Below are 27,994 nucleotides of genomic sequence, written 5' to 3'. Positions count from 1 at the left end.
GGGCGGCGGCGGCAGTCAGACCGGGATCGTGACGGACACGTAGCGACGCTGACGCTTTGACGGCGGCGCACATCGGAGACGACGCGGAGCATCGTGGAACCCAAGTGCCTTCTGACCCAGCGGAGAGAGACGCCATGGGCCGCAACGACCTGATGGGCCAGGCGGAGGACGTGGCCGACCAGGTGAGCTCCCCGGCACAGACACGCCGAGTCCCGTGCAGAGAGAGAGACCGGACGGCCGCTGGTTTCCTCTCTCTCTCTCTCTCACACACACACACACAGAGAAGTAGAGGCAGTTTCAGACGGTCCTCAGTAACCGGAACCAATTTTTATGGCGGAGCTTAAGCAACGTGTTTGTTCTAATCTCATCCCACTGTGAACAGTACCATCCCAGTACCAGCCCAGTACCACCCCGGTCTGTCCACTGGGTTCGTTGGAGGCTGCGTCTCCTCTCCAAGTTTGAGTTTCTTTGGCGTTTTTCACACGTGTGTTTTGTCACGCGAACGCTGCTCGTCCTTCCTGTATCAGCACGTCTCCGACCTGCTGGTCTGCAGAACAGAGAAGCTTCCACCAGAAGCTCTTCCTGCTGTAGCAGCACGTCTCCGACCTGCTGGTCTGCAGACCAGAGAAGCTTCCACCAGAAGCTCTTCCTGCTGTAGCAACACGTCTCCGACCTGCTGGTCTGCAGAACAGAGAAGCTTCCACCAGAAGCTCTTCCTGCTGTAGCAACACGTCTCCGACCTGCTGGTCTGCAGAACAGAGAAGCTTCCACCAGAAGCTCTTCCTGCTGTAGCAACACGTCTCCGACCTGCTGGTCTGCAGAACAGAGAAGCTTCCACCAGAAGCTCTTCCTGACATGCATCACATGAATGTTTCACCATGTCACTGTTCAGCATGTAGAAGTTGGTTCTTCGTGAGTAAGTCGATGAATCTGGCCTGCTGAAGCGGATCACATCCAGTATTTGATCAACAGCCGGTGTGATGGTTTTAGTTCATATTCACAGAGAACCAGAACCGGACCAGCCGGCCTGTTTTAACAAAGACAAGAAGACAGAAAGGGATTCTGTTATCTTCTGGCAAATGTGTCCCGGAGTTCATGTCCTCTGGCTCAGTAAAACATACTGTGACAGCACGGGCCATGATAGGACCATGCAGTGCAGTTGTGTTCAGCTCACATCTGTCCCACAACAAGACGTGGTTTACAGCAAAGCAGCAAGTTATCATTTTAAGTTTCAACCTGCAGCATTATAAATCTGTTGCATTATAAACCTGCAGCATTATAAATCTGTTGCATGATAAACCTGCAGCATTGTAAACCTTCAGCATTATAAATCTGTTGCATTATAAACCCGCAGCATTGTAAACCTGCAGCATTATAAATCCGTTGCATTATAAACCTGCAGCATTATAAACCTGTTGCGTTATAAGCCTGCGGCATTGTAAACCTGTTGCATTATAAACCTGCAGCATTATAAACTTGCAGCATTGTAATCCTGTTGCATTATAAACCTGCAGCATTGTAATCCTGTTGCATTATAAACCTGCAGCATTATAAACTTGCAGCATTATAAACCTGCAGCATTATAAACCTGCAGCATTGTAAATCTGTAGCGTCTTCAGAATCATATCTGGTTGTTTTGGGGTACATACTAAAGGGTTGTGCACCATGAGTGCTATCTATGTACTTGGTGATGTTGAGCCGTTGTATCAGAGGTATGTTAGGACTTGACAGTGGTGACATTAGAGACCGCCGGACGGTCCCAGGGCCACAGGTTAGAAACCACACAACAGAATCACCCGCCGTTTAAAACCCAGCAAGGTACAGCAAGAAAAAGAACTTATTGAATCAGGTGTGTGTGTGTGTGTGAGAGAGAGAGAGAGAGAGAGAGAGAGAGAGAGAGAGAGAGAGAGAGAGAGAGAGAGAGAGAGAGAGAGAGAGAGAGAGAGAGAGAGAGAGAGAGAGAGAGAGAGAGAGAGAGAGAGAGAGAGAGAGAGAGAGAGAGAGACTTACTGGGCTGGGCTGTCTTAGTTATAAACTCCATCTCCGTGGCAACACCCATTCATTCCCACGCCTCACTGATGTTAATGCTGATTGGCTGGAAAGGTGGGCGGGGCTTAGCATTCAACACTGACTGGTATAACTAATAAATGGTGTGTGTGTGTGAGGGAGGGAGAGAGAGTGAGAGAGAGTCTAGAGCAGACTAGAAAGTTTGGTCAATAAAATCCTGTCTTCCTCTCCTCTTCCTCCTGTCCAGTTCCTACGAGTGACTAAACAGTACCTCCCTCACGTGGCGCGGCTGTGTCTGATCAGTACGTTCCTGGAGGACGGTTTCCGCATGTGGTTCCAGTGGGCGGAACAGAGAGAATACATAGCCGCCACCTGGAACTGTGGCTGGTTCCTGGCCGCCTGCTTCGTCCTGATCAACCTACTGGGACAACTGGGTAACACGTGTGCGCACACACACACACACACACACACACACACACACACACACACACACACACACTGATGCAGACAAACGGAATTGCTTGCTTCTGGGTTCTGCTGTCTCGGTGGTTACACAATTCTGTCTCCCCCTCTCTCTGCGCTGCATGCTGGGAGGTTGTGTGTGTGAGCGTGAGGGTGGTGAATGTGAGGTTGGCGGAGAGTTTGAATTGTTTGCTGTATTATTTTTTTCAGATTTTCCCCTGTATTCTCCATCTGTGCTGATCAGGTAAACTTTATTGATATGTTGTACTAAGTGTTCAGTGCTTTTGTCGGGCGGTTTCAGGAGGAACGGCGTCCTCCGTGACGCCGCCTCCGTCCATCCGTCACAGGATTCGGATAGTCCCGCCGGAGCCCAGTATGACAGGAGGTGTTGTTGGCCGAAGGAGAGGACGTTGGACATGGCAGGCTACTGTTTGCTTCCAGGATGAACAAGGCTGTGGTGGAGTTTTGAAGGAGGAGCGTCATGTTAGTGGGATGATGGAGAGGGGTGTAGTACAGATCCGAAGCTGCATGTTCAGTCACTCAGGAGACAGGTGTTTGAGTTTTTGGACTGTCCGACACAGAGTTTGGAGGTTTCCGTTAGCATTAAACATGGTAATGGCTTGTACATGGTGTATGCTAGCTAGTTCGGGGCAGTTGAAATGTTTTGAGTGTGGCGAGCAGAGGCACACACCACAAATGCTAACATCCCGCCCCCTGATAATGTCTCTGAGGCGGGGAGAGAACGGGGTCAGTTGGAGGAACAGCCTGCGCCACTGGTTGTAAATGAGGAAATAGGCTCTCAGCCTGTGGCCTCGGACCCGGGGCAGAGCTTGCAGAAACACTTACAGCTGAACAGGCGGCTGCATCCAGCACCTCGCCAGGGACTGAGGATGTGCTCAGTGGTGAGGGGCAGCATGTGAAGGGTGGAGGTAGGCCTACTGAAGGGAACACTGAGAGTGTGGAGGAGATTCCCAGTAGCCAGGTGACAGGTGAGGCTGAGGACATCGATTATAATCCAGAGTCTGATGGTGTGTCAGCTGGTGGAACATCAAACCACAGCACAGGTCTGTATTCTGTGGAGGACATAAATGTTTTTTTGGGTGAAACTTAGTAAAAGATTATTTCAATAATGCAGAGCAGTTCATTAGGACTGTTCCTCATCTGCAGAACCTGATTGGTTCTGAGCTGCTCGATGAGGATAAAAAAACCCATGTTCACCTCAAGAAGCACATCACAGCCTTGAGAAAGGCAGCAAAGGTGAAAACTAAGAAGGACAAAAGTTGTGAAATAAATTCTGATCATGCATCAAAGGCAGGGTCCGAAATTAGCTTTTTGGCTTACTGGCCAAGGGGGCTGGTAGATGAAAAAATCTACCGGCCAAGCACATTTTTTACCAGCCAAAATAATTAGTAGCCTTTTTTTCCAGTACATATCAATGAGAGAATAAGGTATTATGTTGAATAAGAGCTTTTAAAAATGTGTCAAGAGCAGATCTGAAGCAAAAATATTTTATGTAAAATTAGTCAATGGTTAAACGATAAAATGTTGCAAATATGATTTCATGTTTTATTTGCGGTATTTATTTGTATTAGTGTTTTGAGGGATTAGCTGCAGAAGTATGGTCAGGAGCAGCTGATCATAGGTGGCGATTGGAACTGCACAGTTGATTTCACTGTGAACAGGACAAGTAAGGAAGCACACATTCTGGTAGCTTAGGCAGAATAGTTACCCAATTAGATTTACTAGATACATGAAGGTTGAAACACCCCACTGCTAGACAGTACACGTGGGTCAGAGTGAGCAATAGCAATGTGAGTGTAGCCAGGCTAGGTAGGTTCTACATTTCAAAGTCACTTGCATCCAGTCTAGTTTGTAGCTCCATTACTCCAGTTGGCTTCACTGATCGCCGTCTCATCACTGTAGATTTGATCACTACTCCTGGGCAAAAAGTTAGGTCATATTGGCCTGTCAGTAAGTTGTTGCAGGATGGCATTTTCTGTCAGAGCTTTGAACAGTTTTGGGTCTGCTGGCAAAGTAAAAGAGCTAACGTTGAGTCGCTGAGGCAGTGGTGGGAAGTGGGTAAGGCACAGGTTGCATTTTCTGTCAGCAGTATACATCTCACTCCACTGCTAGGACTAAAGCAGCAGTCCAGGCACCGGAGGACAGTATTAAGAACATTGAGTATGCTGGGCATCCGGGTAGCGTGGTGGTGGTCTATTCCGTTGCCTACCAACATGGGGATCACCGGATTGAATCCCCGTGTTACCTGCGGCTTGGTCGGGTGTCCCGACAGACACAATTGGCTCTGTCTGCGGGTGGGAAGCCATATGGGTCCTGGTCGCTGCGCTAGCGCCTCCTCTGGTCGGTCGTTGTGCCTGTTCAGGGGGTGAGGGGGAACTGGGAGGAATAGCATGATCCTCCCACATGCTACGTCCCCCTGGCGAAACGCCTCACTGTCAGGTGAAAAGAAGTGGCTGGCGACGCCACATGTATCGGAGGAGACATTTGGTAGTCTGCAGTCCTCCCCGGATCGGCAGAGGGGGTGGGTGGAGCAGCAGGTGGACAGCTCGGAAGAGTGGGGTAATTGGCCGGATACAATTGGGAGAAACAAGGGAGAAAAAACAAAACAAAAAACAACATTGAGTGTGCTATGAACAGTAATCCAGACTCTCCTGCTGATGGCCTGCTGCGAGAAAGAAGGTTGAAGCTCAGGACTTTCATGCAGGAGAGAGTGAAATGAGCCCTCATTAAGTCTCGTTTCCTCAACGTCAAACACATGGATGCTCTGAGCTCTTTTTTCTTCAGTTTGGAGAAGGCTGTTGCCAGGAGCAAGCTGGTGACATCTCCAAAGCTCCCCGGTGGCAGGGTGACGACTGATCCAAAGGAAATGAGGAGTCATGCTGTGGCTTTTTACTCTTCTCTCTTTGGAGCACAGTAGTGTGATCAGGACAGTGCTGCAGAGCTGCTGGAGGGACTTCCTTAGCTGAGTCCCGAGGAAAAGACAGTCCTGGACAGAGAACTTAGCTTGGAGGAGTTGACTGTAGCTGTTGGTCAGATGGCTTCAGGGCGGGCTCCAGGAATAGATGGGCTCACCACTGATTTTACAAGCATTTCTGGTGTTCTGTTGGACCTGACCTGCATGAAGTTCTCTTGGAATGATTCCATGCGTGGATGATGCCTGTCTCTTGTAAGAGGGCAGTTCTCTCCTTGCTCCCTAAAAAGGGAGATTTAACTTTGCTGAAGAACTGGAGGCCGGTGGCCCTCTTATGCTCAGACTATGAAGTGCTTTCCAGAGCACTGTCAAACAGTCTAAGAGACTATCTGGATATACTTGTTCATATGGACCAAACATACTGTGTACAGGGCAGAACAGTAATGGACAATCTTTTTCGAGATGTGATTGACCTATGTACACTTTATGATTTTGACCAGGGTCCGAAATTAACACTCGCCACCCGCCAAAGGCCAGTAGATTTTCTGATTGGCGAGTAAATCTCAGAAGCCTACCCGCCACATGGCGAGTAACAAAAGAAGTGAAATCCAACCACTTAATCCCCCCATCTCTCTCCCTCTCTCTCTCCTTAGCAACAGCAATAACAGCAACAACAATAACAGAAATTAACCAACCAAAGTGCATTAGAATGTTGCTAGGCGCTACTGGCGGGTAACATGACGCACACACTCGAGAGGAACAACGACAGCAGCACCGTCACACTCGGTACGAGCCTACTCTATTCTTGTAACTAACGTTAGCCAGCAACACCAGTTACGTGGCGACATTTAGAAGGCGCAAAACCACCATCAGAAAGACAACCATGCCCCGCAGAGGAGGAAGAAGCCACCATCACCACCAAACCGAACAAAAGAAAGTTTAGTGAAAAGTGGAGGTATGACGATAAAGGAGATGCAAGAGGCTGGCTGGAGTATAACGCACAGACCGTGATAAGGAGTTGCTCCGTCTGTCGCCAGGAGGCCAAAAACCGAGGTATTTTGAGGTATTTTGGGGAATACTTTTGTTATTTGGGGAACTGGTTTTTTGGGGCATGCCATTGGGTATACTTTTGGGTACTTTGTTATCTTTGGGGTTTTCTGGGGTGTACCTTTGGGTATACTTTGGGGTACTTTGGGGTGATTAGTAGCCCCCCCCCCCCCCCCCCCCCGGAGACAGGTGTTCATGTATCCGTCACAGGGAGGTTTCCTTCAGAGTGAAACATGGGGAGGGACATTACATGGTGTACGCCAGCACAGGCGGGAAGAAATGCTTTGAGTGTGGGGATGTGAGGCTCAAGAGGATCGCTTGCCCACACAGGCGGGCCGAGGGGCGCCCTGAGCAGGGTACCAGGCCGGCTGAGGAGTGCACTAACATCGGTGCTCCGCCAGATGATGACCCAGTGGGTGCCGCTGCAACTGAGCCCGAGGCAGGAGAGGGATACAGCAGGCAGGCAGGAGAAAGCAGCGGAAAAGGGCCAGCAGCTGGACCTGACCATAGTCAGGCCGGTGGAGCAAAGGGGAGAAAGGGTGAGTCATACGTTATGGAGAGTGTTACTGGTGAGGATAAGGTGGAGGAAATAGGGGATGGCACTGACTCTGACTGTGTCTGTTACAGACTCACAGTCACACAGTGGAGATCTGTACTCACTAGAGGAAATTAATGGTTTCTTAGAGGACACTTGTGGAAAATTTGAAATATCAGAGTGTTTTCCACATACAGGAAGATTTATCAAAAGTGTGTTGACTTTGCAGGAAGTAGTTGGTTTTGATTTGTTAGATGAGAACAAAAACACATCACAGGTCTCAGAAAGATGCTTAAGGCCAACAAAGGAAAAGGTTAAAAAATGTTAAAGACTAAGTAAGGTCATGATGAGTGTGTTGAACTGGGTGATCTTCCTCTTACTGTTTCCTCTACCTGTATATATCATCTCTCTCTCTGTCTTTTATGCACAAGGGGAAGGACGGCTCCTTCTCTCAAACTGCTATGCCAGTGCTAACTAATGTCAAGGCACCTCTCCTGAATCCCACAGCAACCAACAGGACTGACTTGATCATATGCCGACTCGACCCCAACTTTACACTCCAACAAAAAGGATGCCAAACATATACTACCGATGCTGCTGCAAAGAAGGCCTTCACCACAGAGATGCCTTCTTCCTCACGCCAGCCTGGTCAGGGGAAGAAGATTGGCCACAGAGGCGTGGATGCCTCAGGAGAGACCACCTACAAGAAGACCACATCCTCCGCCCTAAAAGGTGCCATCCAGCTGGATATAGGTTACACAGTTGGTAACCTTAGCTCCAAGCTGGAGAGAGACGTGTTGATGCAGGACTTCCATGTGGTAGAGAGTATCTTCTTCCCCAGCCAGGGCAGCAATTTGACCCAAGCCCACCATTTCCCCGACTTTTGCTTCAAAACCTGTGGCTTTCCACTACTTCAGAGAGCTGTTCGGCATTGGACCGGATGACTACCTGTACTCTCTGTGTAATGAGCCCCTGATTGAGCTGTCCAACCCGGGAGCAAGCGGGTCAGTTTTCTATCTGACCAAGGACGATGGTTTCATCATCAAGATTGTCATGCATAAGAAGGCTGAGTTTTCACAGAAATTGCTGCTCGGACACTATGTGCGAAAGGTCAGAGACTGCAGCTTCCTTGCACTGACTGCTGGAGGAGCCCCTGATCGATGGAGCCAGGATGGATGTCCAAGATCAGCGCACTCCAGGACTTTCCCCGAAACTGGTTTCCACCAGGAACATCACCCTACAACGCATAGTGGCTGCAGCAGGATCAGGACTCAACAACACCGAGGCGGTAGCTCAGCTGCTCAACATGAGGTGTGCATGCCACCAGAGGCATTTTAAATCTGTGGATTAAAAAACTGTGAAGAGGAGCTGAAGATGCTGAGGGACTACGACAGGGGAGCAGAGCACCCAAACAGTTTTTTCCAGAACTTGGTTTTAATCCTGTTTAAGTTGGGTTTAAATAGACATTGGCTGCTTTTAGAACAAACAACGCAACAGACCTTTATATGGTAAAGGGTAAAGTACTTACATTCAGTAAAAGACCTTTATATGGTAAAGGGTAAAGTACTTTACATTCAGTAAAATACCTTTATATGGTAAAGGGTAAAGTACTTTACGTTCAGTAAAAGACCTTTATATGGTAACGGGTAAAGTACTTTACATTCGGTAAAATACCTTTATATGGTAAAGGGTAAAGTACTTTACGTTCGGTAAAAGACCTTTATATGGTAAAGGGTAAAGTACTTTACGTTCGGTAAAAGACCTTTATATGGTAAAGGGTAAAGTACTTTACGTTCAGTAAAAGACCTTTATATGGTAAAGGGTAAAGTACTTTACGTTCGGTAAAAGACCTTTATATGGTAAAGGGTAAAGTACTTAACGTTCGGTAAAAGACCTTTATATGGTAAAGGGTAAAGTACTTTACGTTCGGTAAAAGACCTTTATATGGGAAAGGGTAAAGTACTTAACGTTCAGTAAAAGACCTTTATATGGTAAAGGGTAAAGTACTTTACGTTCGGTAAAAGACCTTTATATGGGAAAGGGTAAAGTACTTTACATTCAGTAAAAGACCTTTATATGGTAACGGGTAAAGTACTTTACATTCAGTAAAAGACCTTTATATGTTAAAGGGTAAAGTACTTTACATTCAGTAAAAGACCTTTATATGGTAAAGGGTAAAGTACTTTACATTCAGTAAAAGACCTTTATATGGTAAAGGGTAAAGTACTTTACATTCAGTAAAAGACCTTTATATGGTAAAGGGTAAAGTACTTTACATTCAGTAAAAGACCTTTATATGGTAAAGGGTAAAGTACTTTACATTCAGTAAAAGACCTTTATATGGTAAAGGGTAAAGTACTTTACATTCAGTAAAAGACCTTTATATGGTAACGGGTAAAGTACTTTACATTCAGTAAAAGACCTTTATATGGTAAAGGGTGAAGTACTTTACATTCAGTAAAAGACCTTTATATGGTAAAGGGTAAAGTACTTTACATTCAGTAAAAGACCTTCATATGGTAAAGGGTGAAGTACTTTACGTTCAACCTGTAAAAGCCTTAACAAGAAGAACAGGAGAGAATGCAGGGTGGCGTGGGGGGAACCAGGGTGGTGTGGGGAGAACGCAGGGCGGCGTGGGGGGAACCAGGGCGGCGTGAAGGGAACGCAGGGCGGCGTGGAGGGAACCAGGGTGGTGTGGAGGGAACCAGGGTGGTGTGGAGGGAACATAGGGCGGCGTGGAGGGAACCAGGGCGGTGTGGAGGGAATGCAGGGCGGCGTGGAGGGAACGCAGGGCGGTGTGGAGGGGAACCAGGGCGGCGTGAAGGGAACGCAGGGCGGCGTGGAGGGAACCAGGGTGGCGTGGAGGGAACCAGGGTGGTGTGGAGGGAACATAGGGCGGCGTGGAGGGAACCAGGGCGGTGTGGAGGGAATGCAGGGCGGCGTGGAGGGAACGCAGGGCGGTGTGGAGGGAACCAGGGCGGCGTGAAGGGAACCAGGGTGGTGTGGAGGGAACCAGGGTGGTGTGGAGGGAACATAGGGCGGCGTGGAGGGAACCAGGGCGGCGTGGCGGGAACCAGGGCGGTGTGGAGGGAATGCAGGGCGGCGTGGAGGGAACGCAGGGCGGTGTGGAGGGAACCAGGGCGGCGTGAAGGGAACCAGGGTGGTGTGGAGGGAACGCAGGGCGGTGTGGAGGGAAGACCCGGGCTGAGAGGATGACGTCCTGCTGGTTTGGAGAGTTCACATGGAACTGGTTTAGATATGAGTGCGGGGTCTCCAGCGGAGACTACTTCATGGTGGTCTTGCGGTAAATGCATTTGTGATGTTTCAGATGTCCTGGTCCCAGAAGAGTGTCCCTTTTGTAACAGGTTTGAACCCATTTTTCACACTTAGGTTGAGTGCAAATTACACAAACCTTCGTGTGCCACTCTAGAAATGCATGTGTGTGTTGTGTTCTGGACCGGTACGGACCCGCGGTGGGTTTGCTTATGGTGCCGCGTGCAGAAGTAACACGGCAAGACAAGTGGCGGTTGCCTAACTTCCTGCAGGGGGCAGCTCAGCCGAACAGGAAGAGCGTGTTGGACAGTGGTCAGCACCTGGGAGCACAGCTGGGAGTTTGCTGCTCTGGTCAAGGCCCGGATCTGGGTGGACTATAGATTGCAAACACACCGATGAGCAGTTTGGAAGGGCTCCTGTCACCTCCTTTGTGGCGGGAGCAAACCTCCCCGGGAGCCCGTCTTTAACTCGCTGACAGGAGCGCAGTTGGTTTGTTCGGATCGGTTTCATTTGTCTTGGTATATTTTGTTATGTACTTCATGTGCTCACAAACATGTCCTGAAAAGATGTACATTAATGTCTTTTAAATGTCTCTCTCTCTCCCCCCCCCCCTTCCTCCCCCCCCCCCCTTCCTCCCCAGGCGGGTGTCTGTTGATTCTCAGCAGGAACTTTGCGCAGTACGCCTGTTTCACCCTGTTTGGAATCGTCGCTCTGCAGGTAGAACAGATGTACATGGCATAGATGTACAGTACATAGCGCTACATGACATAGATGTACAGTACATAGCGCTACATGACATAGATGTACAGTACATAGCTCTACATGACATAGATGAACAGTACATAGAGCTACATGACATAGATGTGCAGTACATAGACCTACATGGCATAGATGTACAGTAGCTAGATCTACGTTACATAGATGTACAGTACATAGAGCTACGTGACATAGATGTACATTACATTGATCTACCTTACAGATATACAGTACATAGCTCTACATTACATAGATATACAGTATATAAATCTGTTACAGATGTACAGTACATCTACATTACATAGCTGTACAGTACATAGCTCTACATGACAGATGTACAGTACTTAGACCTACATGACATAGATGTAGAGTGCATAGATCTACATTACATAGATGTACAGTACATAGAGATACGTTACATAGATGTACAGTACAGGGCTCTACATTACATAGATGTATAGTACATAGATCTACGTTACAGATATAGCTGCACAGTACATAGATGTACATTACATAGATGCACAGTATGTAGATGTACAGTACATACATGTACAGTACATACATATATGTTACATAGATGTACAGTCAATAAATGTACTGTACATACATGTACATTACATAGATGCACAGTACATAGATCTACATTACATAGATGTACAGTACATGGCTCTACATTACATAGATGAACAGTACATAGATCTACATTACAGATGTACAGTACATAGATCTACAGATCAACATTATATAGCTGTACAGTACATAGATGTTCATTACATGGCTGCACAGTACATAGATGTAATTACATAGATGCACAGTACATAGATTAACAGTATGTAGATGTACAGTACACACATGTACAGTACATACGTATATGTTATATAGATGTACAGTAAATAAATGCACTGTACAAGATGTACATTACATAGACGTACAGTACATAAATGCACACTACATAGACATATGTTACATAGATGTACAGTAAAATGCACTGTACATAGATGTACATTACATAGATGCACAATACATAGATGTACAGTACATAAATGCACACTACATAGACATGTTACATAGATGTACAGTACATAGATGTACCGTACATAGAGCGATGACAGACGTGTAACAGTGCATGATTATGTCATGTTTGTAATTCTTGATCTGGAGTCAGAAGGCCGCTGTGATCGTTAACTGTTAATGAGAATAAATCTGCTGTATAAATACTGCTCTGTACTCACCAGTGTATCTGACTGTCTGTCTCTCTGTGTCCCTGTCTGTCTGTCTTTCAACCTGCTGGACTGTCATCTGACTGTCTGTGTTGCAGACTGTGGGATACAACATTTTGTGGGACCTCAAGTTCCTCATGAGGTGAGTGTTTGACCTTTGATCCCAAGGGTCACATGTCACCATCTTGGCATGTTCTAACCCTTTTGGGAAATCATGAAAACGTTAATTACCTACTTAACCCTAGAACGACCAAGACCAAGACGGTCATTATGCCGTTTTGGATTTTCAAAGTTTAATAAGTTTGTGGAAAAAAAGATACAGACCTGCCGCTCCCTGGATGCTCCTACAACTGCATATTTACACTAAAACGAGTTTCAGATCAATCGCACAAAAACAAGTCGTGATAAGAGCTACCTAAAACCACCATGAGCCGTCAGCATGGCTGCACGTCATGCGTGCGTGATGGTGTGCATCATGTCACTCTTTATGACGTGTGTTGGTGGCGTCATTTCCTTCGTGGAATCCGTTGCTGTGTCCTAGAAACACACTAGCGCTCTCCAGTGGAGAGAAATAGTCTGAACTTGATGTGTGACTATGTCCAACATGTGTGGTTACAGACGCCGCTACAGACGCACCATGGCTACCACCGAGGCGCTGCAGTATTTACAGGCGTTGGACAGCCGCCATTTTAAATCGTTTGAAAAATAGAATTAAAGTTGTTAAAATGTTAATTTTGGTGTCAGTTGGTTTCATAACAGACACACTAACATGTGTAATGCATTAATATCTCATCTGACACTGGGCAGGTGCTGACTGACCATACTGCGATTCATAAGTGTGCTGTCAGCTTCTACAGTAACCTGTTTAGCTGTGAGCATAGAGAGGAGCAGGCAGTGGCTCAGGGTTTTTATACCGATCTCCCTCAGGTGGACCGGCAGAGCAATGTAGAGTTGGAAGCAGCTCTTTCCTCTGATGAACTCTATGCTGCTCTGCAGAGTATGCAGAGTGGCAAAGCTCCTGGTATTGATGGTCTACCTGTTGACTTTTACAAATCTTTCTGGTCGGTGATCGGGGGGATCTGCTGGCGGTGCTAAATGACAGTCTTGCCAGAGGGCGTCTGCCATTCAGCTGCAGGCGGGCGGTTCTCACCTTGCTGCCCAAGAAAGGTGACCCACAGTCCATTACAAACTGGAGGCCTGTGTCACTGCTTTGCACTTATTACAAGATCCTCTCAAAAGGTACTAGCAACCAGAATGAGTAAAGTGATGGAACAGGTGGTTATTGTGACCAGACCTACTGTGTACCTAATAGGTTGATTTCAGATAACATCATTCTGATTTGAGACTTTTTAGAGATCTGGAAGCTGTTTGGCCTCAACGCCGGCATCATATCCATTGATCAAGAAAAAGCTTTTGATCATGTTGAGCATGAATATCTGTGGCTCACATTGAGGGCCTTTGCTTTTGGTCCTGGCTTTATTAGCAAACTTAAGGTTCTGTATTGTGACATTCAGAGTGTGCTGAAAATTAATGGTGGTTTGAGCGCTCCTTTTCAAATGCAAAGGGGGATTAAACAAGGCTGCGCCCTCTCGGGTATGTTATACTCCCTAGCATTTGACTCAGATCTGACCTTCGAGGTATAACTATCTCAGGTTGCAGTGCACCCTTAAAACTGTCAGCCTATGTGGATGATCTAGTAATTCTGGTGAACAGTCAGCAGGATATTGACATGTTGGAGAGGGACATCGTCCAGTTTGGCTTAATATCTTCGGCCAAGGTTAACTGGATCAAAAGCGAGGCTGTCAGTGTTGGGGTGTACCGGAGAAAAAGCTCCTTTTGCCTAGGGGGTTGACTTGGAAGGTGGGGGGGCTAGGAGTGTTTCTGGGTGATCAGTCCAATGTTCTTAAAAACTGGGAAAATGTTCTTGAAAAGGTCAAAGGTTGGTTGGCAAAGTGGAAGTGGATCATAACCGAGATGTTCTGCAGAGGTCGAGTCCTGATCACCAACAGCTTGATATCATCAATGTTATGGCATCGACTGTCAGTTGTTGACTCCCCCCACCAGACCTGCTGTCCAAGATCCAGGCTCTTCTTGTCGACTTCTTCTGGGACAGACTGCACTGGGTGCCTCAGTGTATGCTGTACCTGCCGAGGGTTGAAGGAGGGCAGGGCCTGATCCACCTGAGCAGCAGGAGGGCTACCTTCTCTTTCCAGTTCCTGCAAAGGTTTCTGTACGGTCCTGCTGAGTTAGTGTGGAGGTCACTGACTTGCACCATTCTGAGTCAGCTAGGTGGCCTGGGACTGGACCGATCTCTGGTTTTGATGGACTTGAAACAGCTTAACATCAAGGACCTCCGTTGCACCGTTGGCATGTGGACACCGCTTGGCATCCTGTGCATCATGTTCTTCATAAATGTTATGTCCATTATAATTCTGTTACCCTCTTTCAATGTTGTATTATGTAAACGTCTTGGGAGAGATCCCTCCTCTGTTGCTCTCCCTGAGGTTTTTTCCGATTTTTTTCTCCCTGTTAAAGGGTTTTTTAGGGAGTTGTTCTTTATCCGATGAGAGGGTCTAAGGACAGGATGTTGTGTTGCTGTTAAGCCCACTGAAGCAAATTTGTAATTTGTGATATTGGGCTATACAAATAAAATTGATTTGATTTGACCTACCTGACTTCTACTGTGGGCTGTTCAAGGTGTGGAATTTGTTAAACAAAGAGAGACTAAGACAACACGCCTCTTTGTTTTGGCTGCTCCAGGAACCAGTCGTACATGGCTTCTGTTTCAGTGCAGTCTGTCAAGTGGGGACAACTCTGCTGAGGCGGTTCTGTGTGTCTAAGGTGGTGACTCTGGGACATGTAGTTCAGCTTGCAGGCCCAGACATGGACAATGCAGATCCTCTTGCCTCCCGCTTAGAGCTGAGATCAACTCGTGTCATCACTCTGCTGCTTAATAAATGGAGAGAGGCTCTCACAAGCGTTGAGCGGACGCTGTTGGTCCAGCATTACAATGGCTCTGTTAGACCTGATGAGAAGGATGTTTTCCCTTCAATGAACATTCCCCCAGATTTTAAGAACTGTACAGGACCTCTTTTAAAAAGTGAGAATCCCTCTGTGTTTTCTTTTCAGAGTCCAAATGGAAGGTAGTGTACAAAACGTTTGTTAAAGTTCTGCACAGGGACAAATTACATGGTAAACCTCACACCCCATGGCGGGCTCAGTTAGGTCTGAGGGACAGTGTTGGTCCTGAGTGGAGAGCGCTGTACAAACCACCATTGGTCAAAAGAGCTGCGGACCTGCAGTGGAGGGTCTTACATGGTGTCGTGGCTGTTAATGCTTTTGTCTCTGTTATTAATTCTGATGTCAGCCATGAGTGTCCATTTTGCTCTAATGGTGAAACTGTCTTTCATTGCTTCATGGAATGTTGTCGACTGCTGCCACTGTTTACACTACTGGAAAATGTTTTTGGGTTGTTTGGGGAGGTCTTTTCCAAACCCATGTTCATTCTGGGCTACAGGTACTCTCAGAAAAACAAGGCCAAATGCAGCTTCTTAATTTCGTTCTGGGGAGTTTAAAGATGGCCGTGTACCTGAGCAAAAGAAACAGGATGGAGGACGCTCGGGATGATGATGCTGGCTTTGTGTTTGTAAAATTGTTAAGAGCTCGTTTGAAAGTAGATTTTTGCTATTTAAAAATGATGGAGGATCTGGACAGTTTCGGCAGTGCGTGGTGTTGTAAAAATGTGCTTTGCTGTGTTGTGGATGATGAGCTGATCTTGGGGAGTGTCCTGACAGGATTTAGATTCTGTCAATCTGATGTTACTGACCATGTTGGTCTTTGTGTTACAACTTTTTTGTGATTTTTATATTATTATTAAAGTATTGTTGAAAGTAAAAAGTCTCTCGCTCTCCCTCTCCCTCTCTCGGAGTGGAGCGGAGGTGTGAGTGAGGATGGAGTAGCAGCATGTTGCTTCGGTATAAACGAGTTTCTAAAACGAGCTTTTTTTTCTATCTGTCTTGTTCGTTTTCATGTGCTCTTTTGTTGTCTTTTAGTTAGTTTTTTTGGTGACAGGTCTGAGAGGAGTTGGTTTTTTTGTTTTTTGTTTTTTCTTCCGGTAGCGGTGCTACCGCCCTCAGTGGGGCAACATGGCGGCTGTGGGAGGTGGAGGGATGGCGTTTGAAAAGTTGACACGCCGGCACGCGATTAAAGTGGCTCCGGTGGTCACGTGTTCGGTGGAGGAGTGCTGCCTCGCGGTAGGTGAACACATGGGATATGGAATCATAAAACCAGCATCCAGGATGAACAGTGCTGCGGTCACGTTTATCGATAGTGTTGATAAAGCCAACCAGGAGGTGGACAGCGGTGAGGTGATTAAGGACATGTTGACTCCCGTTCTGCTCCTGGTTCATCCTCCCATGAGACTCACCATTTCTAATGTTCCCCCGTTCATGAGGGAGGCCGCTTTACAGAAGGAGCTTGCAAGATACGGACAGCTAGTGTCCCCGATAAAAATGGTCTCTTCAGGTTGCAAGTCTCCTAGCTTGAGACACATTGTGTCCCATAGGAGACAAGCGTTCATGATTCTGAGAGATAATGCGGAGGATTTGGATCTGAAGCTTAAGTTCAGAATCGACGGTTTTGACTACATTGTGTTTGTTACTTCCGGCATGATGAAATGTTTTGGCTGTGGGTCTGAGGGGCATTTAATAAGGTCTTGTCCTGGCAAGGGTGGAAGGTAGGTCTGATCCTCAAGGGCTGCCTTTGTCTCCTGATGCTGCCACGAGTGGCGCATCTCCGGCTGAAGACGGCGCTGCCGAGTCGGCACAGGGCAAATAGGAGGCCGGGGAGTGAGGGGCAGGAGAAATGGACCAGGTGGTGGAACAGAAAGAGACCGAGGCTGGAGAGCAAGGAAAACGGATGGACTGAGCAGGCAGGAGAGGAAGGTGGGCAGGTTGAGCAGGTTAAAAAAACGTGAGCACGATGAGAAGGTGACAGAACTTGAACAGGTGGAAGCTGATGGAAATGAAAACAGTGAGAATGGGGAGTGAAGCAAACTGGCTGGGCGAGATATGAATTGGGGTCGGAAGAAGCAAGTACAGCAGACTGCTGTTAGAGTGGCAGAGTCTGTACTTGAGCAAGAGGAAAAGATGCTGTTGGATGATGAAGTAGAATTACAAATGTCTATTAAAAGGAAGCCCACAGGGGGTAGATAGGACAATTCAAAAGCAAAGAGGGTTTCAAAAGGTAAAAAGCCATCCTCCTCTTCTTCATCTGAGGAGGACACAGGAGAAAGTGACTATGAGTTAGTTTCCACTCCTCGTACACAGGTGAACACTGAAGGGAGCTATGCTTTCCTGAAAATCAAGAAGTTTTTACCGGTCACCAAGGGTCTGAGGGCGGTCAAGGTGGAAAATTACTTCCAGACTTGCAGCTTTTTGTGGACTCAGTCAGACGTGTTATGGAAAACCCAGAAGATTTGGAACTAAACATATTTACTGACCAGGAAATCTTCAGACTGAGGAAACTGGTACAGAAAGTGAAATTGCAACTCCTTGATGATGCTTAAGACTGATTTGGTCGACGACTGTGTTGCACTGGACGATCTTCCTCTTATTGCTGCTGGAGGAGCCCCTGATTCATGGAGCCAGGCTGGATGTCCTGGTGCTCTCCAGGACTTTCCCAGAAACTGGTTTCCACCACGAGCATCACCCTACAGAGCAGAGCTACTAAACAGACGTGGCCTTTTTTCCAGAACTGGGGGCGGTATTGTACATTGTGGGAGTTGATGAAGATGGTTTTCTTTTTTTATTTGTGTAATGAGGGAAAGTCCTGGCTGTATTACTGGCTTTGTTTCATTTTATTTCTTTGTTATGTACATTGTGTAAACACAACATTCACTGCACGGTGTGTGTCTTGGGAGAGAGATCCCTCCTCTCTTCCTCTCCCTGAGGTTTCTTCCTATTTTTTCTCCCTGTTAAAAGTTTTTTTAGGGAGTTGTTCCTCATCCGATGTGAGGGTCTAGGGACAGGATGTTGTGTTGCTGCAAACCCCGAGGCGAATTTGTGTTGTGTAGGGCTGTTTTATTTTGAATTTCTGTTTTTACACATACTTGTTTAGATACTCAGTGGTCTTTTTGCCCTGACACTTTGTTTGTATGAGCTGGATGTAAAGAGATGATTGTGTTTGAGTATCAGCTGTTGGACTGTAATGTATTCTGAATACATGCACCTTTTTAAAACCAAATCTCTCTCTCTCACTCTCCCTCTCTCACGCTCTCTCTCTCCGTCTTTGTCTCTGTCCCCCCCCCCTGTCTCTGTCTCTCTCTCTGTCTCTCTCTCTGTCCCCCCCCCCCTCTCTGTCTCTGTCTCTCTCTCTCTGCACTGCATGCGGGAAGGTTGGGTGTGTCAGCGTGAGTGAGGGTGTTGAATGAGCTTGGGCGTGTTTTTTGGCTTAATTCACTGGGTTGTCTACTGCTTTCACTTTTCTTCTGTTCTCTACATGGTGAGGTGAGAGAGGTTTAATTTTACTTCGGCGCTGGTTGTTGGAAAGTGACTGGAGTAGCTGGTGGGAGTTTGGTGGTGTGCAATATAGCGTCCCTCCCCGGTGAGGGCTCGCCTCCCCTGTCTATCAAACACAGCGTTAGAGTGGTGGTGGACTCGCGGTACACTGTGGAACAGGTTCTCCTGGCTGCAGGAGAACAGGTCGGCTATGAGAACATCACCCATCACCTACGGCTCTTGGATGAATAAAGCCATGGTGGCTTTTCTCTGAGAGGAGCGTTTAGTCCACCTGTTGGTTGAGAGAGACCTGGTGCTGGACTGGACGATCTATCTGTAGCCGTCTCGCCATTGTTTGTGCCGTCGACACGTGTTACCGTGTCAGGCGTACCTCCTTTTATCCCGAACCAGCTCATTGAAAAATAACTGAGTCGTTTCGGGAAGTTTGCTGGTGGGTTCAGAACAGTCCGTCTGGGTTGTGGCGACGCCAGACTGCAGCATGTTAACTCCCTGCGGAGGCAGGCCTTCATGTATCTAAATGATCCCTCAGAACATCTACAAGTGTCATTTAAGGTCAAATACGAACACGGCTTCTACACTCTGTGTGCAAGTTCTGGCAGCATGAAATGTTTTGAGTGCGGCGATGTCGGCCACAAACGTTAATTCTGCCCTCACAGGGGGCCCACAGCGGGCAGCAGTTCAGGCGAGCCGCCGCCTGGAGGCGCCGCTGAGGGCGGCAGCCCGCAAACAGCACTAGCAGGCGGCGGGAGATACCGCAACCGGTGATCCGCACCCTGTATGGAGGGAAATGTACCAACTGAGCAGGACAGCAGTAGTATAAGTGACGGTAATCTGAGTGGTACTGAAGCACAGGATGCGGATGTATGCAGAGACGAAGGACAGACAGAACCAGCGGGAGACAGTCACCCAGCCGAGGCTGAGAGTCAGGTCTCTGCAGGTGAGTCACACTGTGAAAACGCTGGAAATACAGATGAGGACATGTTAGAGGATGATAGCCTATCTCAGTTTGCTGATATTGTGTCACAAGGTGATCAGCAGTCATGTTCATTAAAGGAGATTAATGATTTCCTTGACGAAACCTATGGCAGACAGTCTGCGGATGTATCAGATTTCTTCCCAGATGTGGACAGGTTTGTTAACTCTGTTATGAAAATTAGAAAAACAGCTGGATATGAAGAGCTCAGTAAGCAGAAGAGGTTTCGTCTAAAGAAGATTCTGACGAAACTCAGGAAAGAAAAGCGAGGAAAGGTTCCTTTAAATGTTCAAAACTGAAATATATGTGATACACAAAAGGTGTTTTTTTCTCTCTTGGAAAGGTTTCACTGTCATCCTTCCTTTTCTCTCTTCTTTTAATGGACAGTTTGCTATTAGGGAGTCTAAATATGAATGGAGGACGGGATAGTTAAGCGAGGTGTGGTAGCTGAGCTGAGTAGAGCTAAGAACATAGATGTGCTCCCCCTACAGGAAACACACGGCTCTGTAGACAACGAGATAGAGTGGGGAATGAGTTGGGCAGGCCAGGTGTTTTTGAGCCATGGTACCAACTTTAGTGCAGGTGTAGCTGTTCTTTTCTCGCAGCGCCTCCTTTTAACAAATGTTTTGACATGTGAAGTGGAGCAGGGCAGGATCCAGGTAGTTCAGGCAACAATTCGAGAAATACCCTTTGTGTTTATAAATGTGTATGCTTATAATACAGGCACTGATCGCTTGAGATTGTTTAGCAAACTGAGGGATAAACTCAAACAATTTAATAGTGGTTCAATCATAGTGGTGGGAGGAGACTGGAATTGCACTACACACCCTACAGTTGACAGAAACTCAGAAGAGCCCCCATCCACCGTCAGCTTCTTTTCTGTCCACTGTGGTCGCAGAAAACGACCTTACGGATGTTTGGAGGACACTTAATCCAACAGCTAGGCCATACACATGGGTAAAGGCTGCCGAGGGTAGTGTGAAGGCAGCCAGGTTGGACAGGATTTACCTCAATCAAACATACAGCAACAGGTTGATTAAGTCCACGATATCACCTGTGGGATTTTCAGATCACCATTTAGTAGTGGCAGATTTTTCCTTACAAGTTCAATTTCGACACTGTTCCTACTGGCACTTCGATGTGCGGCTAACGCAGGATAAAGCCTTCTGTCAGTTCTTCTCTGACTTCTGGAGTCACTGGAGGCTGAGGAGGAAGGATTTTGAGAGCTTAGCTCGATGATGGAAGGTAGGAAAAACACAAATTAGGATTTTATGTCAGCAATACAAACAACAACTCTCGGTATGGAGGAAATCTCTCTTGACGAATTGGAGAGAGAAATTAAGATATTTGAAGACGAAGTAATTATTGGACATGATGGCAACAGCAGCACTTGGGAAAGTAGGAGGAAGGCTTTAGGTAGGTTCCTACATGAGAGAGCAAAGGGTGCTATAATCAGAACCCGACTCGCCACAATCAAAGACATAGATGCTCCAACTTCTTTTTTTTTTAAACTTGAAAGAAAAATTAGAAAGAACAATGTGATGATGCACCTCAAACTTCCCAGTGGGGCAATTACAACTGATCCATCAGCGATGAGGAAGTTGGCCATAGACTTTTACAGCGGCCTGTTCAGTGTGGAGACCTGTGACTCTGACTGTGTGGAGGAGATACTGGAGGGGCTATCTCAGCTGGGTGAAACACAGGTGACTTCGCTGGAGTCCCCCATCTCCTTTGATGAGATATCTGCGGCGGTTCAGTATCTCAGTTGATGGACTTCCTTCAGAGTTCTACAAGACATTCTGGACTCTAATTGGATGAGACTTACACAATGTATTTAAAGACTGTTTGGACTCTGGAACTCTACCTTTGAGTTGTAGAAGGGCTGTCCTGACACTGCTACCAAAAAAGGGAGATATTGGCCTACTGAAAAACTGGAGACCAGTTTCATTGTTATGTACTGACTATAAGATAATTGCAAAATGTCTTTCAAATAGACTCAGTGTATGGATACAGTTGTACATTACAGCCAGACGTACTGTGTTCCTGACTGTACAGTTAAGGATAATCTTTTTTTTGATATGGGACATTATTGATATATCTAAGCTCCAGGAGCTGGATGTTGGCCTGCTTTCCTTAGATCAAGAGAAGGCTTTTGATCATTGCTATCTGTTTAAAACACTTGAAGGTTTTGGTTTTGGGGATACATTTATTAATTGGATCAAGTTGTTATATTCCGGAGCCAGTGTTCTGTTAAAGGTAGGAGGTAAACTCAGCCGACCTGTCTCTGTTCAGAGAGGTATAAGACAGGGTTGTCCCTTATCTGGAATGCTGTACTCCCTGGCCATTGAACCGCTTTTATTTCAGCTCAGGCAGGGGCTCCCAGGACTAACCTTTTCATGGAACATTGCTAATGCAGTTAGCTTATCAGCATACACAGACGATGTCACGGTTTTCATAACAACTCAAAACGATCTACAAATTCTCAAGCTGAAATTGGCCTTATACGAACAAGCTTTCACTCACTCACTCACTCCACTCACTCACTCACTCATTCACTCATCCAGCGTCGTCCTGAATTCTCAACTTCTGCTTCTCTCATGATCTGTTCAGTGTAGATACTGAAGAGATGAGGAGAGAGGATGCATCCTTGACGAACACCTTTTTGAATTTTGAAGGGGCTTTTGTGGTTGTTGTTCCGACAGATAACAGCTTCTTGGTCCTTGTATAGCGATGCTATGAGTGATATGAGGTGAGGTGGAAAGCCCATGTTCTCCATTGTGTCATGAAGTTTTGCATGACTTACATTATCAAAAGCCTTACTGTAGTCTATGAAAACTGTGTACCCCTCTTTTTCATTGTATTCGTTAATCTTCTCAATGAGGACTTGTAATGCGCATAGCATAACAGCTGTTCCTCTTCCGGCTCTGAAACCAGTTTTTTCTTCTGCAATTTCAGTCTCTATTTTACTCTTCAGTCTGTTTGAAATGAAGTAAAGTAAAATGTTGCTTGTGTAGCTAATAAGAGCTATGGTCCGTTAATTTGAGCATTCCTTTGGGTCGCCTGATTTGTAGAGCATGATCAATTCTTGCTTTTTCCATTCTTGTGGCCACTCTTGTTTTTGCCAAATGTTGGTGCATAGCAGGTGGATGGCCTGTTTTCCCAAGATTCCAGAATGTATAATTAGTTAAGCAGCTATGTTGTCTAAACCTGGTGATTTGCCTGCTTTAAGGTGTTTTATAGCATCCTCTATGTCATTCATAAGTGGCGGAGGTTCAAGTTCTATTTTTGCTTCTGCTATGATTGGGCTAACTTCATTTTGCAGGGGGCAAAAAAGCTCTCCTCCATATTCTTTCCATCTATTCATGACTTTTTCATTTTCATTTATAGTGTTCTTTTCTTGACTGTTAACAAATTAACAGTGAGAGTCTTGATTGTTAACAACTTGATTGCCTCGATGTTCTGGCACCGGTTTACAGTTGTAGAACCTCCGAACACGCTCATACGGGAAGTACAAAAGACGCTGGTGAACGTCTTCTGGGGGGGCTTTCACTGTACCAAGTCTGCTGTACTGTTCCTACCAGTGCTGGAAGGAGGCCAGGGCCTGATTGACCTCCACAGTCGTATCATGGCTTTTTGCCTTCAAACTGTGCAGCGCCTTTTATACCATGACCAGCGACTTTGGAGTGAAACAGCATCTGTGTTGATTCAGAGGGTTATGAACCTGAACTATGACAAGCACCTATTCTTTCTGGACCTGGCTGGCATGGAGTTCACGACGACACCCTTCTATCAATCTGTCCTCTGTGCTTGGGGAATGGTGTTAGCACCAACAGAGACTATTTCCAGCTCTATGGCAGTGTAGGAGAGGAACCACTGTCCATAACCCACTGATACGCTGCTGGATACTCAGCTCTGTAAGTGTACAGAGATCCCTCATAAGAGCTGGACTTACAAAGTTAGTGTGTCTCAGATCAGGCGGACAGTGGAAGACAGCTGGCATTTTGAGCCAAGAGACTGGCTTTCAATCTCTTCGTTTGATGGAGAGGTTGTTGGAGGAAGTGGTCAGTGTACTTCCTGGCTTCTTCAGAGAAGGTGGAGTGTGGAGAGGATCAGCCAGCTATGCGGCCTGTTTTTCCATCTTTGTCAGTCCGTGCAGCAGTGGAGGAGCAGGAGGAAGTGAAGGGGGCCATCCTGTCTTTCAGAACACCAGAACTACATGACTTCTTCAGTACATCACAGAGGCCTTTTACGCAGTCGCTGTAAAGGTTCTCAACAGAACATCACTAGCCGGTGTGCAGGAGTCGAGGTGGTTGGGTGTGTTGGCACCAGACTCATCCCCCAGGGGCAGCTGGAGGTCCCTGTACAAACCCCCCCATAGAGAAACGCATTGTGGATCTATAGTGGAGGTTGGTACATGGGGCTGTGGCTACGAACAGACACACATTGATCCTAGGGCAGGGAGCCACTGCTCTTTCTGTAACGGTGAGGAAACCCTACAGCACTTCTGGCTCAGATGTCCCAGGTTGAGCCCTCTTTTCTCTGTCCTGCAGCAGTGGCTCAGAGGTTTAGGAGAGGTTCTCGAAGACAGCCTGCTTGTGTTTGGTCCGAGGTACACGGCAGCAGCACAGTGCGGACGTGTCTCCTTGGTTGATGTTCTGATAGTCAGGCAGAACTGAGCCTTTGGCTCAGTAGAAGGAACAGAATGAAAGGTGCAGGGTCCACAGATGCTACACTCGTGCTCAGGGGTCTAGTGGCGGCTCGGCTCCTGTTTTTCAAACTTAGTTCAAACTTGGAAGGCTTTATTTCTATGTGGGGACATGGGGATGTGCTGTGCACGGTAGAAAACCAAGTGCTTCTTCTTAAGTTCTGAAAAACGCAACAGGGGAAGGTGAGTATCCCTGTGTTTTTGCTGTGTATATGAGCATTTGTGTTGATGTTGTTACAGTGATGTGAATGAAGAATTGGACCATTAAAGGCTTGGTTAAAGGTCAAGGTCCCCCCCCCCCTCTCCCTCCCTCTATAGAAACCTGGCTCTGGGAGGAGGTCTGCTGCTCCTGCTGGCTGAGTGTCGGGGGGAGGGGAAGAGCATGTTTGCAGGGGTCCCGTCTCTGGGAGAGACGTCTCCTAAACAGTACATGCAGCTCGGGGGTCGAGTGCTGCTGGTGCTCATGTTCATGACCCTGTTACACTTTGACCTCAGCCTGTTCACCGTGAGTATACACACACATTACACACTACACACAGTGTACACACACATTATACACTGCACACATGGTGTGCACACATTACACACTACGCATGGTGTACACACACATCATACACTGCACCCATGGTGTACACACACATTACACACTACACACGGTATACACACATTACACACTACATGCATGGTATACACACTCATTACACACTAGACACATGATATACACACATTTCACACTACACATATGGTGTACACACATTACACACTACACACGCGGTGTACACACATTACACACTACATACATTACACACATGTACACATTATGCAATACATGTTATAGACTACACAGCTGCACTACACATACCAAACACACACGTGACACACTGCACACAGATGCTACATAATACACACACACACACATATATATATATATATATATATATATATATATATATATGCACTACTCAAACGCACTGCACATGTTGCAGTACACACACTATATGCTACATGTACGTTAAAGACTACACACACACACACACACACACACACACACACACACACACGACCCAGTTACATGCACAATTGTAAACATTTATACACTGTGTGTGTGTGTGTGTGTGTGTGGGGGGGGGGGCAGGGTTATATAATAAAACATTTCTATGAGGTCGTAAGTATGTCTACATGTCATATGTGTCGTGTGTGTGTGTGTTTTGGGTCCAGATCCTGCAGAACCTGGTCGGCACGGCGCTCATGGTGCTGGTGGCAGTGGGCTTTAAGACCAAGCTGGCAGCTCTCACTCTGGTGGTCTGGCTGCTGGGCATCAACTTCTACTTCAACGCCTTCTGGACCATCCCGGCCTACAAACCCATGCACGACTTCCTGAAGTACGACTTCTTCCAGACCACCTCCGTCGTGGGGGGCCTACTGCTGCTGGTGGCCCTGGGGCCCGGCGGCGTTTCCATGGACGAGAAGAAGAAAGAGTGGTGAGAGAAGGAGATGGATGGACAGACGGAGAAAAGAGAGTTGGAAAGAAGATGAGCGGAGGAAAAAAAGTGATGAGGAGGAAGGATGAAGAGATGAAGAGAAGATTTACTCTCCTCCACTCAGGACTAGCAAACCAAACACACACATGCACACATGTACACACACATCACACATACACACACACACACACACACACACACACACACACAAACACACACATTATATACACACACACACACACACATTATATATATACACACACACACACATACTCATTAAACACAATAACAAAGCTGTCTACTTTGGTGTGTGTGTGTGTGTGTGTGTGTGTGTGTGTGTGTGTGTGTGTGTGTGTGTGTTGTGGTGACGTGTTTGTCGGTGGCTGTGTTGATGCCGAGAGTGTGGTATTTTTTGTTTTGTTTTCTTGATGGCTTCCTGTTCTACTGCGTGTCCCCCCAACACGCATGCTGACGTCGGCTTTAAGTGGTCTCCGTCAAACCCTGCTGTCCTCTCTCACATCCAAGTTCATAATAAAAACTCCGTGAGAAGAACCGTTCAGGTTTCTGTCTTGAAAACAGTCACATGAGGTACAGACGGGTTTCCTGTTGGTAGTCTGTGTGCAGGATCAGAACACAACATGTGGTAATGTGGATTAATGAGCTGTGTTTTCAGAAACCAGATGCTTTAACTGTACCGTTCCACCAGCAGATGTTAGAAAAGTAAAATCTCACGTTATGATTGATAATGTCGATATTCCCCTGTTCTGAACACAACGTCTGAATATCTGAGAGCTTCCTGACCCGCCTTATTCCTGACCCGCCTCATTCCTGACCCGCCTCATTCCTAACCCGACTTATTCCTGACCCGACTTATTCCTGACCTGACTTATTCCTGACCCGCCTTATTCCTGACCGGACTTATTCCTGACCCGCCATATTAATGACCCGCCTTATTTCTGACCCGACTTATTACTGACCCGCCTTATTCCTGACCCGCCATATTCCTGACCTGACTTATTCCTGACCTGACTTATTCCTGACCCGCCATATTCCTGACCCGACTTATTCCTGACCCGCCATATTCCTGACCCGACTTATTACTGACCCGACTTATTCCTGACCTGGCTTATTCCTCACCTGGCTTATTGCTGACCCGACTTATTCATGACCTGTCTTATTCCTGACCCGACTTATTCCTCACCTGGCTTATTCCTCACCTGGCTTATTCCTGACCTTGTTTATTACTGACCCGACTTATTCCTGACCTGACTTATTACTGACCCGACTTATTCCTGACCTGGCTTATTACTGACCCGACTTATTCCTGACCTGGCTTATTCCTGACTTGACTTATTCCTGACCTGATTTATTCCTGACATGACTTACTACTGATCTGACTTATTCCAGACCTGACTTATTCCTGACCTGACTTGTGACTGACCCGACCTATTCCTGACCTGGCTTATTACTGGTCTGATTTATTCCTGTTCTGATTTACCACTGATCTGACTTATTCCCGACCTGATTTATTACTGACCCGACTTACTACTGATCTGACTCATTCCTGACCCGACTTATTCCTGGCCTGGCTTATTACTGACCTGACTTTTCCCTGACCTGGCTTATTACTGACCTGACTTATTAATGACCTGATTTACTACTGATCTGACTTATTCCTGACCTGGCTTATTACTGACCTGACTTACTAATGACCTGGCTTATTCCTACCCGATTTATTCCTGACCGGGCTTACTCCTCACCTGGCCTATTACTGACCTGACTTATTCCAAACCTGACTTATTCCTAACCTGGCTTATTACTGATCTGACTTATTGCTGACCTGGCTTATTACTGATCTGACTTATTACTGACCTGACTTATTGCTGACCTGGCTTATTACTGATCTGACTTATTACTGACCTGACTTACTACTGATTTGACTTATTCAAGACCTGACTTATTCCAGACCTGACTTATTCCTGACCTGACTTATTCCTGACCTGGCTTATTCCTGACTTGACTTATTCCTGACCTGATTTATTCCTGACATGACTTACTACTGATCTGACTTATTCCAGACCTGAC

At 46.6% G+C, this 27,994-nt stretch overlaps 1 protein-coding gene across 1 annotated transcript; it reads left to right on the top strand.

Annotated features, from left to right (window-relative positions):
* Nucleotide 1: 1 nt before the first annotated feature.
* On the top strand, nt 2–26,152 carry LOC130109263 (surfeit locus protein 4-like). Its single transcript, XM_056276071.1, has 6 exons — nt 2–182; nt 2,255–2,441; nt 10,897–10,973; nt 12,331–12,374; nt 24,747–24,933; nt 25,647–26,152. The coding sequence occupies exons 1-6, from the start codon at nt 135–137 to the stop codon at nt 25,911–25,913; spliced, it is 810 nt and encodes a 269-aa protein (XP_056132046.1). The 5' UTR covers nt 2–134; the 3' UTR covers nt 25,914–26,152.
* Nucleotides 26,153–27,994: the final 1,842 nt, after the last annotated feature.

This window comes from Lampris incognitus, chromosome 1 (genome assembly GCF_029633865.1).
Source record: "Lampris incognitus isolate fLamInc1 chromosome 1, fLamInc1.hap2, whole genome shotgun sequence".
Taxonomy (NCBI): Eukaryota; Metazoa; Chordata; class Actinopteri; order Lampriformes; family Lampridae; genus Lampris; species Lampris incognitus.
This window is presented reverse-complemented; position numbering and strand designations above follow the sequence as displayed.

Bases quoted from the DNA above. Each gene is read 5' to 3' on its own strand.
- LOC130109263 (XM_056276071.1), top strand. From the start codon at position 135: ATGGGCCGCAACGACCTGATGGGCCAGGCGGAGGACGTGGCCGACCAG. The intron at 2,442-10,896 runs GTAACACGTGTG...CTTCCTCCCCAG, and splicing joins CAACCTACTGGGACAACTGG to GCGGGTGTCTGTTGATTCTC. The intron at 24,934-25,646 runs GTGAGTATACAC...TTTTGGGTCCAG, and splicing joins TTGACCTCAGCCTGTTCACC to ATCCTGCAGAACCTGGTCGG.